This window comes from Clarias gariepinus, chromosome 23, assembly GCF_024256425.1.
Source record: "Clarias gariepinus isolate MV-2021 ecotype Netherlands chromosome 23, CGAR_prim_01v2, whole genome shotgun sequence".
Classification (NCBI taxonomy): Eukaryota; Metazoa; Chordata; class Actinopteri; order Siluriformes; family Clariidae; genus Clarias; species Clarias gariepinus.
The window spans coordinates 22119350-22132612 of NC_071122.1; the positions used below are offsets into that span (position 1 = coordinate 22119350).

Genomic DNA, 13263 nt, shown 5'->3' on the forward strand with positions numbered 1-13263 from the left:
GGAAGGAAGCAGTGCAGATGAAGCCAGACTCTCCTGCTGGGACACAGCTATATTTAGGCAGCGTGCTGGCTGAGGATCAACATGTCACAGGTAGATATTTCATCTTGCAGCTGAGATGACAGACGCTTCTGTCTCTGTTCTGCTCACCTGCATCAGTGGAGCACCTGCGGGGAAGGAAGCATGTGTTTATACAAATTAAACAATTCTCAGCAGTTTAATGTTAAGGAGCTCAGTTTCTGTAGTCGTAATTCAACTTAATTATATTATTGTGCTATTTCTAGTCTTTTTTCTTCATGGGTACTTCTGTTTTAAGTTTGGAAACATGTGTAAGCTTTGCAATGGTAATATAGTTGTTTCTGTAAGGAGCCTCCAGTGTCAGTGCTTTGTAGCAGGTGTAAAACTGTCATGAGTAAGGATGCAGTCGATTCTGCATCCTCGATTCTGACATGACAAAGTCTTTAGAATCGAGGAGGTTTACATTTTTTGGTTTCTCAGTAACATGTTTTATTAACTTCTTGAGAAAGAAAATAAATAGAGAAGACAGATGTTATTATACTGTAATATATTTATAAATAAATATATCTACTGTATGAAGATAGCTATAAATGTAATTTAAATATGGCAAATTTTAATAAATGAAAAAGGCAAAATTCCATGGTGTAAGAGGAATACACAATGGGTTATGATGCATATATGTAGAAAAAGAACAAATAGAAGGAACCAGTTTTCTCCGGTGAAAGAGAACAGCATAAGGCATAAAATATGAGAAAATAGGGATAAAATAAAATAAAATGAAATCAAGAGGCATACATAAAAAAGCATAAAAAGGCATAAATAAAATAAAAAATAAATTAAATTAAAAAGCATAAAATAAAAAGACATAAAAATGTCAAAATTATAATGAATATAAAGTCATAAATTAAATAAAATTAAGAGGAATGAAAATGCATAAATAATATAAAATAAAAAGGCATTAAAGGGCATAAAATAAAATAAAAAGGCATAAAATCTCATAAATAAAATAAAAAACAACATTTAAAAAAGGCATAAATAAAATAAAACACACTGCATTAAGTAAAATAACATGAAATGAAATAAAAAGGCATAAACTATATACATCTTTCTTTCTTTCTTTAATTATTTGTTTGTTTGATTCTTTATTTCTTCATTATTTTTCTTTTTTCAGGTAACTAATAATGTTAAGACTTTATTAATATTTGCACGATTATTTAGTTATTTTAATTCTACTATCATATAAGTAATAAATCTATCATCTAATTTAAATCTTACTGTAGTAGCCTTTGATCTACTTCACTCCATAACTCCGCCCAGATTCTAGAACGTGACCGATATCTCGTGACGTCAACACACCGCGACAGGCTCTAACATGGCCGCGTCCTTCATCGGTGTGTTTTTGTTTGCAGTGTAAACCCATGTGTGTGAAATTGTCAGAGTCGGAGGCTTGTTCAAGTTAATGACAGAGTGAATTAGTTCCGGGTCGAAGAGAGAAAACTGGGGCTTCATACAACATGGAGAGACGAGAGTTTATAGCATCGCTTGTGGTAATAATGCCATTTTTATTTATTAAACAGTCGCTTTTTAATGACGTCACCGCAGTTAAAATAAAGTCTTTATCTTATTTATGCGCCAAATGTCGAGTTAGTTGTGATTATTATATATGTGGGTAATTGTTTAGCTGTAGATAATTCTGATCTAATAATTTTAAGCTTTAATTCGTGCTTGTTAAAAGATTTAAACTTTCATTTTCTTCTCATTAATGTAATTTCTTAGTTTTTATTTAAACATTGCTTTGATCTATTCTATACAATTTCATCTGCAGGAGCGTGTCCTGGTTTAGATCACTTTATGGCCACATAATGACAAGACATGAGCTTTACGTGATGTAAATATGAGATCAAATCCGCAGTAACACCACCGAGAAAACATTTTGTTGGTCACAAATTTTATACGAGAGGCGTTCCAGTCAAACCAGGACTCGTGATGAAATATCTTGCAAATGAAAGAGTAAAAACCGATGGATGTTTATAGTGCATTAGTGTTGCAGGGGATTATATTGAGAAATAAAGGGAGACTTTATTCTAATGACGATATAGTCTAAAGTCCCGGTTTGACTTGAACACCTCTTGTATTTACACACTCACCACCAAATCATTTACTGTAGATATTCCTTCAATCCCTGTAAAATATCTCTTTTATTTAAACCCAGTGTATTAAATTATTATTTTTTTGAACGTATTTCAATTTAGTCTCAAACGTCTGCATTGTCATCAAGAGGAAGACGGAGGGTCACAAACCATTAAGCAAAGTTTGATTTTTTTTGCCAAAGAAAAAAAGGGTATAAATTGACCCAACAGTGATGTAAAAAAACAAACTGGGGGAGAGCAAGCCAAAACGCATAAAAGTTGTAATTGCAAATCAGGGTTTTTCCACCACATTGTGACGTTATTCAGCCAAAGCATTAACACAGTTTGTTTGCAAATGATTTGCATTTTGTTTTATTTGAGTTATTAAAGCTCTGGAGAAAGCTCTGATCTTGGGTTATTTTGCTGTGCTGTGATGATGTCATTTCCTTTAAATATACACTCTAAATAACAAGACTTATAGCTTGAATTTAGGAAAAATATTGTAAAAAAAATAAAACATAATAAACAAAACTGTTTATCTCACCAACACATGCACCTGTAAAGAAAAAAAAAACATAAGTAACTACTTATGTTGCAGTCTCTTATTTTATTCCAGAGTTGTATTTATTTTGTAGCTTTACAAAATAAAATTCATTTTTTGTACTTATATTTACAATGCAAAAAAAATTAAATGGTTTTAAATAATTGTCATTATTTAAGTGAAAATGTAATTAAGTTTGACAAAAAAAAGCAACAAATCCAAGATAGAGATCACTTCCATGACTTCCAAATGTTTTTTCCCCCCTTAAATATTAGCTCCCTGCTGAACTGTTTGCTTTTACTGACTCGCGTTCGCAGATCCTGTAGATTTCATATAAATTACTTATGTTATAGGCCCGATGTGGCCTTCAAAATCAAGGATGAGTAATTTTTTTTTGGTCTCTCTCCCTCTCTCTTTCTCAGGCTGGAGGCTGTGCAGGCATGTGCGTTGACCTCACGCTCTTCCCCCTGGACACAATTAAGACGCGTTTGCAGAGTCAGCAGGGCTTCCACAAGGCCGGGGGATTCAGGGGCATCTACGCCGGAGTGCCCTCTGCTGCCGTGGGATCTTTTCCAAATGGTACGCCTCACTCAGACGCTTAGCTTGCACACCTGTGTGAGGTGGTTCTGTGTCAGCTTGTAAGGTCAGTAAGTAAACCATGTCCGTGTTTGGTTCTAGCTGCTGCGTTCTTCGTCACGTACGAAAGCGTCAAGTCTCTGCTCGCAGGCTGTTTCTCCACACGCATGGCTCCAGTCACGCACATGATGGCAGCGTCGCTCGGAGAAGTCGTAAGTTCTCTCTGATTTCTCATAATCTCAAAATTGTTTTCTTACAATTAGTAATGAATTAGTAATGATTTTTTTTTTTTTTTGCAATTTGAGTTTATTAAGGATCACATATTTGTACATGGAGAGCTGTCTTTTTTCTTTATATATGTTTTTAAACATGTAACTGTAGAATATAAAATCTTACACTTTCGTTTATAAGGTAAATATTACAAAAAATAAGAAGGCAATCATGTAAAACAAGGGTGTTAACTCTTATTTATAATAAACTCAACTAACGGCAATATGTTTTAAATTTATTATTAAGTTAAACAATTTAAATCTCAAGATATGTTAAACAAAAAAATTTAATAAAGAATAATCGTTTGCATTTTTATGTAAAATAAAATAAAACTAAATATTTAATATAGTAAAAAATTTCCTATACGTTCACCATAAAAAATAATGAAATATTTTATTTATATATATATATATATATATATATATATATATATATATATATTAAAGGCCGAAGAGTATTTAAAATAAAAAAATTCTCTTGAAGTGAGACAGACTAGTGACATGCCTGATGTACAGGGGCAGCTCGTAACGAGTTTAGGGGCTTCTACTGAAAAGGCACGATCGCCCCGACTCTTCAAGCCTGATTTGGGAACTGTAAGTAAAAGCTGATCACCTGACCCGAGAAACCGTGCTGGACTCCATGGCTGCTGAAGGTCAAAAATATATGGTGGTGCTAGATTATTCAGGGCGTACCAAGATCTTGAACCTGAACCATACAGGAGGCCAGTGTACGGATGCCAGGACAGGAGACACACTATAGTATTTGGAAAACCTATAGTATACTATAGTATAATTAACAAACCTGTTAATTATACAATTCAGGTGTTTTAATCAGTCAGGCCTCTTATCCCCAGTAAAGGAGAATCTCAATGCTTCAGTGTACCAAGACATCTTGGACAATGCTATGCTTTTATGCAACTTTGTGGGAACAGTTTGTTGAAGGCCCTTTTTTATTCCAACATGACTGTCCCCCAGTGCAAAAAGGAAGGACCATAAAGACATGATTTGATGAGTTTAGTGAGGAAGAACTTGACCGGCCTAAACGCAGAACCTAACCTCAACCCCATCTAGCACCTTTGGGGTCGAACTGGAACAGAGATTCTCGCCAGGCCTTCTTGTCCAACATCAGTGCCAGACTTTGCTTATGTGTTCTGATAAAAAAAAAAAAGGTGGGAACAGCAGCATTTTGGATCATACTGCTCGTATAACCTTTTCAAGATTGTTTTTTTTATTTGACCTTAAAAATGATCAAGTGAATCCATGGCAGCATCCGAGGCATCGTTTTGTTTAGAAGTAGAGGTCCAAAGTAGACTGTCTGTCTGTCTATCTGTCTGTTGGACTACTGGACTTTACTAAGAGATGTGAGTGTGACACTTGAAAAGGCAAAGGCCGCAAGAAGGGGTTACGTCACGGCCATTTCCTCCCAGCCAGGAAAAGCCGCCCAGCCGCCGGATGTCTGAGAGGACTCCCGTCTGAGGCCACGCCGACAGAGAGAGCTGGGAGGGGTCGGTCCGGTCACCCGCGAGAGGGGAGGCAGGAGCTGCTGTCCACGCGGGCCCACGCTGCCGCTCTGTCTGCTGTCCACCGCTCACCAGCCTGTACCCGCATGCCAGCGGGGCACTGCCCACCAGACCTGCACGAGCACATTATTTCCTTCCCTTTCTTTCCGTCCTCCCTCTTTTAACTCTTTCCTTCTCCATTTTTAAAAAATAAATGACTCTTTCTCCCGTAAGACCTTGCCTCGTGTCTGTGCTTTACGGTGCTGCCCGTTACACGCACTTTGGGTCCTCTGGTGTTTAAACACAGTGCTCGCATTAGACATGATGTATAATATTTAGATTCCTGATTGCTGTGATATGAAACACACATCCCATAACGTACATTGTTCCTACTTTCATCTCAATTAAATTGCAGGATGTAAAACTACACAATATGGAATAACAAGCCCCAGGGGGGTGAATACTTGTTACTTATAAAAGATAATGTTGAATAAAAAGTATAACTTGAGTGTACCATGTGATCAACGTCCCTGCTGCGTTATGGAATTAGACAGGATTATAACTCTGCCCTCGTATGCCGCAGCGTCCTCAGTAGCACGGCTAAAAGAGAGCTGACGGAAGCTTGCGGCTGGTTTATGGTGAGTTGAGGACGAGGTCATCCCTCGGTTTAACCCTTCGCCCGCCTCACAGGGACTTACGATCTTCAAAGCGCGGATTTAGCACCTCAGATCCAAGCCTGTGTCTCTGTGTGCTGGGAAGGAGCTCCACCAAATCCTGTAATCTGAGGTGTTAGGGATTAAAGCCGCTGCGTTCGGGGTCAGGCAGAGAGCGAGACGAACGCACCTCTCTCCGGGGAAATCCGGTCATCTCTCACGCTTCGTAACAAAAGCAAACGAAACGCTGATCAGTTTGTTTGCAACAGTCATATGAAGCGTGGGATTTTCTGTTTATTGAATGATACGGTGAGTTTTATCGTGTTTGTGTTTCAGAGCGTTGGCTGAAGTCTTCGCTCGGGGATTTGTTCCAACTTCAGCTGCTGTGTTGATCAAAAGCAGACCACTTTAGAGGTTCAGAGATCGAACTCTTCACCTCAGAAGTTCAGTAGAAGTAAAACTTTCTAATATGCTTTTTTTCCTCTTTTGGTGAGGTTTTTAATAATAGCTGCTGCGTATCTGTTTCTTTGTTAAGCATAAGAAAAAAAAACTGTCAAAGATTTATAGTGTAAATAAAAAAACAGAAATAAAGAAACTAAATAATATTGCAAAATATTTAAGTGGTACTTAAAGTCACGAACTCGAGTATAAAGTATAATTAAATATTTAATAAAATGTGTCCGGATGAAAAAAGGAAAATATAAAGGGTAATAATTATGCACTAGAAATGAAGACATTTAAAAAAAAAACATTTTTGTATAGTGATTTGTACATGTTCAAGTTCGTGTATTGCCATACAGACTTTAAATTATTATTATTATTTAACATTTTAAAATACTATTTCAATTTACAGTGGAACCTCGGCTTATGAGCATAAGTCATTCCAGAAGCGGGCTCGTATTCCAAAACACTTGTAAACCAAATAAAATTTTCCCGTAAGAAATCATGGCAACTTAAATTATTCGTTCCACAGCCCCAAAAATAAATACATAAAAATAATTAACACAAAATATAAAGTAAAAATAAAACAAATAGCTGTTCTTCTATAATCTTACAGATGGCACATGCTGAACTATTCACACGTTGGCAGATAGCACAGTGTCGCATGTGATTGAAGCCAATTATTTAAAATATAATTGTAACGAAAATAAAAAATAATAATAACATTGGATCGGTGTATATATACAGTTTGCAGATCAAATCGAATCAGTGCTGAGTATCGTGATAACATCGTATCAACTGGTCCCTGGTGATTCTCATGACTGTTATGTTTTAATTTGTTACACATGTTGCATGTATTGTTATTGCATCATCTATCAGAGAGCTCAGCTGTAAAGTTCTCAATTCTGATCTTTATTTATTTATTTATTTGTGTGGTCTTTGCTGAAATTTCCTCCATTTCCTGGGATTCTCAAGGGCCAAAAGTATCTGAACATTATCAGGAAAAAGCTTCAACAATCTACAGAGCTCGTTACAGCGAGACGCTTATTAAAGAGCCGGAATCTAAACTGCAGATTAAACACAGATGACTTCTACCCACACTGTCGACACTCTGCAAAAGTGTCGGCTTTAAGGTGTTAAAGCGTCCCTCCCTATAATCCTGACCTCTCGCTCTATCTGACTTTCTCCTCTTCGGTCTCCAGTAAGCAGCCCTACGAAGATGAAGATTCACTTCTGATGAAGAACCGGAGACAGCGGTGCATCCGTGGGTCGCAGTTCAGAATAAAACTTTTTAAATAAGGGAATATATAAGACAGATGAAAGTGTATCGTAAAGCAAGGAGATTATGTCAAAGATATAAATTCATCTTGTCTAAAAGTGAATTTACTGAAATGCTACCAACAGTGTGTGGGTAATTTTTGACTCACCCTCGTGTGAATACATATTCCGGTGTTTAAACCTCTATTTTTTAAATATGTCTATAATATTTCATGACATGACTGCTGTAGAAATGGAATTGATCTTTGCTTTTTTTTTTCACCGTTTGAATTTCCGCAGAAAGAAAAATATTTTTTTTCCAGTGACCTTTCTGAAGGACTTCTGTGGGATTAATAATTGAAAAAAAAAAAAAAACAACACATCATATCCTTGCTACGCCTCTTGCAATGTCACTGCTGTATCATTGTGTGTGTGTGTGTGTGTCAAACTTAGGCATTGTCTACAATAAAGAATGCCCCGGATGATGAGCTCTGTCAGGGATGGAGCAGGCCGTTATCTAGCCATTATGTCAGATTTATCTTCATTCCCGTTCGCTCGACGTTTCCTCCTAGAGCTCGTTTGTCAAGCCAAAAAATCCCCGAGGGAGTGAAGGGGGAAATATACTCGGTGTGCCCGTCTCACCTAGGCGAGCTCGCTTGGCATCCGTACAACGTGCCACAGCGCCAGAGCCCCACCTCGACCTCGAGTAAAAGGTGTCGCGTGATTTATCACTCTAGCGTCCCTAAAAGCTCCCGGCCGCGTCCAGGTTTTGGCCCGGACCGCCCGGCACGCTGTCATCTGGACCGCGGGGGTCAAACCGTAGGCAGATGATCCTAATGCGGACTGGCAGATGGAAAATGTTATGTGTCTGCATAAGTAATGGCGCTATTACAGCCCAAGCGGAGGCTGTCGTGGCCAGATATTGCTTTTTTTTTTTTTCCTCCTCTGTCAGATGGATATCCAAAGGCAGCGCCGCTCTGTGACACCTTAGGGAGAGGTGCAGGTGAGGTGGAATAGATTTAGCTTTTCTTTTCTTTTTATAAATTTTTTTTCTTTTTTTTTTTTTTTAAGAGCAGCACCTGCAGGATCTCGTGTTTAATGTGTCTGATGGATCTCTGCGCTCGAGTCTTTCAGCAGGGCCTCTCTGAGAACAGGATGCGATCAGGGAGACGGGGACCTGCGCTTCAGGCGGAGGTTATTCCTCGAAAAAAGATGCAGTTCACAGCACGATCGCGAAACTGACGAGAGAAAGCGACGGAAATTACATGAGAAAAGCGACGGAAATGAGATGAGGAGAGAGAGAGAACAGTGAAAGATGCAGAAAGAACAGAAGAGGAAAGGAGGAGTGCAAGGGACAAATAGAGGGGTGAAAAAGAAAGGAGGAAGAAAGAAAAAAGGTAGGGTAGAGAGAGAAGGGATGGAGAGAATAAGAATGGAAGGATGGAGAGAGATGGAAAGGAGGAAAGAAGTTAGAAGGAATTCATTAAAGAGTGATGGGGTGAAGGGAGGGAGATGGAGGGGACAAAAAGAAGGAGAGGCATGAGAGAAAAGAGGGATTGTGGAAAAATGGAAGAGGAACGAAAGAAGCAGAGAAACAAGGAGGAATGAGGTGGAGAGGTAAGAAATAAGGAAGAGAGGAAAGAAAAAGAGGAGAGGAAAAGAAGAAGAGACGCAGGAAAGGAAAGTGAGATAGAGATGAATCAGGGGAAGAAAAGAGGAAACGATGGAAAGGAGAGAAGAAATGTGTGAGTTGGAAAGAAAGAAGAGTTCCAAAAAAGAGATAGATATGAGTTAAGAGAGAACAAAAACAAAGAATGGATGCAAGGAAGGAAAAAGGGAACTAAGAAATGAAATGCCTGAAGGAAGGATGAAACATGTAAGGGGAAGGAACGAAGAGAGGTACAAGGAAGGAAAGTAAGAGAAAGGAAATAGGGACGGAAGGAGGAAGGAATGAAAAGAGGAAGTAGAGAATGGGAGGAAGGAGAATGGAAACGAGGAAGGAGAGAAAAAAATAGGGATGGAGGAGACAAAGATGGAAAAGAAGAAAACAAACAAAGGAATCAATGGAGGGGATGAGAAGAGACGAGAAAAGAGAGGGACGATGGAAGGAAAAAGAGAAGCAAAGGACAGAAGACAAATAAATAAAAGAAGAGAGAAAAGAGCAGGGAAGGAAAAAGAGAAGAAAGGATGAAAAAAACAAGAAATGGGGAACGTAAGAGAAAGGAGACACAGGAAGGCGAAAAAAGACTAGTGTTAATAAACCAGTGTTAGTTTGAACTTCACTACATCCAGAGCCAGAGTTCGAACACCGATACTGATAACGTTTTAACCCACGTTTCATAATCTTAAGTTAGAACAAGACCCACCAATCTGGCCACCCATGTGGCAGGTCTTCTTCTCACCACCTTTGTGTAAATCATCCAGAAATAAACAACGTCCCTAATTTATCCGCTCTATTACGATGTCTCTCAGGAGTATCTCTGAAATTGCGCCTCACCCCCACCCTGCAATTAAAGCGGGAATTGCTTGTCATATCTAGTTCCCTGCTTGTTTAGCGCCGTAATTTCTGATCCTTCTGAGAATTAGACGTGATGTACGACGCTTCAGTCCATAACGCAGTGACGCGGATGGAAAAAAGGGGGAACGGTAATGAGATCAAGGAAACGCGTCTGTCAGATCGTTTAAACGGAGGTGCAGTGGACGTGTTCGGCCACCGAGGGGCACTCTCGCTACACGGCTCAGGAGTTCAGTTTCTCTCACACACACACACTGGTTCTATATATCAGGTATGAGTTCGGGTTTGATAAAAGACTGCAGCTGGTGTAGGTGTGTGTGAGGATATGTTTAAAAAAAAAACTGTAATGGAGTATTTATAAGCACAGTGTGTATCATAAAGTTGATCAATTTAATAACCAATTTATTGACAGGTAGGTGTTTATTTATTCATTTATTTATTTATTAATTATTATTTACTTTTTAATGCAATCTAGTATAATCAAAAATATTACCGTAACGGAAAGTGTTGCTACACGGTAATACCACATCACACCACAAGGGGGTGTGATGTGGAAGTTGTTTTGCTATGATGCCGCTACCTCGCTGCACTTATTCTCCTCAGTAACAAGCGGCACAAGGTACCATTTATTCTTATTAATGACAGGATTTTAAAGACTAAACTAATCCCCACATTTAAAACATCAAAACTAAGCATAGTACAGAAGTAATGGCACCCTGTATAAGGAGAACAACACCGTGCTCGTTCACACCCGGCAAAAAGACCAGTGAAATATTTAAATGGCAAGTAAGACGGGAAACGGAGGAAATGAAGAGGGAGTGAGAAAGGAAGAAAGGAAGGAATGCAAGAGACAAAGGAGGATGCAGTGGAAGGTGGGACGGAGAGGAAGGAAGACAAGGTGAGAGAGAAAAGAAGGAATGAAGGAAGGAAATACAAGGCAGGGGTTGGAGGAGAGAGTGAGAGATTAGGGGATGGAAATAGAGTGGAAATTAGAAAAGACAGAGAGAGAGAGGTTGAGGAATGAGTGAGGCGAAAGAGGGAAATTGGAAAAAGTATATATTGGAAAGAAGAGAGGAAAGACAAAAAGAGACAGGAGAAAAGGAAAGAGTGTAAGGAAGGAAACAGAACTAAGTAAGGTAGGAAAGAAAGAGATGAGAGAAGAAAGAAGCAAAGGATGTAAGGAAGAGAGTAAAGAAAGGAGGCAATAAAGAGGAGAAAGAGATATCAGAAGGATAGTGAGGAACAAGGAGTAAAAGAAAAATAAAGAGTGAGAGAAAGAAAGGAGAGAGAGCGGACAGGATGTAGGTGCTCTGATAAATAAAGGATGAGAATGTTTAGACATTCAGTCTGCAGGAATATACCAAAAACATGAGGAAAGGAAAAAATTATTCCCTGCCTTTTGTTTAAGCCAGCTGGAATTCCTCCTTTGTGACCTCATATAAGATGAACTTCTCCCCCTGCTTCTTGCTCAGCTCTGCTGTTCTCCAGAGGGGCGTGGCTTAGCAGGTGGTCATGGAGTAATGCATTATCTGAGGGAGTTTCGATACATTGTTACAGATATAGTAAAATATGGAACCTTTAATACGAGTCCTGATTGATCCAGTCGAAAGCAAACAGCGCTAAGTGCAGTTCCAAGTGAACTGTATGAAATGTATCCTGCTGTGAGGCGATCACTTATACTTATACTTGCTGTATTTTATATTTATATATACAGTGAAACCTCTGATTACGAGTAACTCGGTTTTTACGAGTGTTCCGCAAGACGAGCAAAGATTTATAATCAATTTTGACTTGGAAAACGAGCACTGTCTTGGTTTACGAGCACCGAGTATCATGTATCATGCATGCGCTTCTTGATTTGATGCCGGGTATCACGTATTCACAACTGAGCCAACGGTTTTTCTCTCTCTTGCGCTGCGGGTAATCATCTTCCCTGCTGGGTCTTAGTGCTCGTCTCCTACTAGTGTTCGCGCGCACACACTTTTTCTCGTCGATAGTGTGTGTCAGTGTTTGAGTGTGTGTTGTGTGCGCGCACGTAATTTTGACACCGTGCCGGTTCACTCTTTCTCTTTCCTTCTCTCTCTCTCTCTCTCTCGCCTTTAATGTGTTTGTGTGTGTAAAACACACAAACACATTAAAGCTTCACTTACACACAACTGGCACGGTGTCAAATAATGCTTGTGCACACACATAACACACACTCAGCAGCGCAGGAGAGAGAAAAACACACACACAGCGCCTGTGCGCATAAATGGAAACACTTATCTGTCAGGATTTTTTTTTTTTAAGGTAACGTGCAGGTTAATTTGTTTTATTTTATTTTATATTTTGTGTTAATTATTTTTATGTATTTATTTTTTGGGGCTGTGGAACAAATTATTTTAATTTCCATTATTTCTAATGGTAAAATGTGCTTTGATTTACGAGTGTTTTGGAATACGAGCCCACTTCCGGAATTATGCTCGTTATCCAAGGTTTTACTGTATATGTTTTTTTTTTTGTCTCATGTTAGGTTGCGTGTTTGATCAGAGTCCCGACAGAAGTGGTGAAGCAGAGAACTCAGGCCTCTCCCTCGCTCCACACACACCATGTCCTGCTAGCCACTCTGCGTGAGGAGGTATGAATACATACACACACAAGCACACACACTCTTCATGTCTTTCTGGAAACCTACAGAATAACTGTCATATAGAGTTAAAGGCAAATCGAGAGGCGGATCATGCTGATGTATACAGTCATATGGAAAGATTTTATTTTATTTTTTATTTACATACATCTTGTGTGCAGGGAGTCTGGGGACTCTACAGGGGATTTGGCAGTACAGTTCTCCGAGAGGTGAGACCGTCCATTCACAAAATAAACAAAACACGTACGATTAATGTTCACTTATCACACCTGCTACTTTCCTTATATGGTCAGTGTTTCCTGGTCAGCTCACCTGTAGCCATGGTAGCTGATTGTTCTCAGCTGTTTGGTATTTCTGATGTTTTTTCTGTTTGAGGGTTTAGATACAGTCTAATTCCAGTCCAGTGCTCAATGGATGAGTGGATTAGAGGACAGATTGGGGAATTGAAGGATGGATTGGAGAATTAGATGTTGAATTGGTGGATGGAGTAAAAGAGTTGTGGGTGGATGACAGGGTTTCTGGATGAATAGAGAATAAATTAAAGGATTGAAAGAGGGAGTAATGGATAAATAGATTGGTGAATGGATTTGATGGATTGAAGGATGGATTGGAGGATGGATTATAGAATGCATTGGTGGATGGAGAAGAAGATTTTTGGGTGGACGGTAGGGGTTTGGTGGGTGGATGTGGGGTTTGTTGGGTGGACAAGAGTGTTGGTTGATGGAATAGAAAATGTACTAGA

General features: G+C 39.0%; 1 protein-coding gene across 1 annotated transcript in view; it reads left to right on the forward strand.

Annotated features, from left to right (window-relative positions):
• Positions 1–1386: 1386 nt before the first annotated feature.
• The window catches only part of slc25a26 (solute carrier family 25 member 26), a 54957-nt gene continuing 43080 nt past the window's right edge, over positions 1387–13263 (forward strand). Inside the window, exons 1-5 of the mRNA XM_053484698.1 lie at positions 1387–1562; positions 3108–3264; positions 3364–3473; positions 12408–12512; positions 12683–12730. Coding sequence (XP_053340673.1) covers positions 1530–1562; positions 3108–3264; positions 3364–3473; positions 12408–12512; positions 12683–12730 — 453 coding nt within the window. The 5' untranslated portion in view covers positions 1387–1529. The remainder of the gene's footprint in view (positions 1563–3107; positions 3265–3363; positions 3474–12407; positions 12513–12682; positions 12731–13263) is intronic.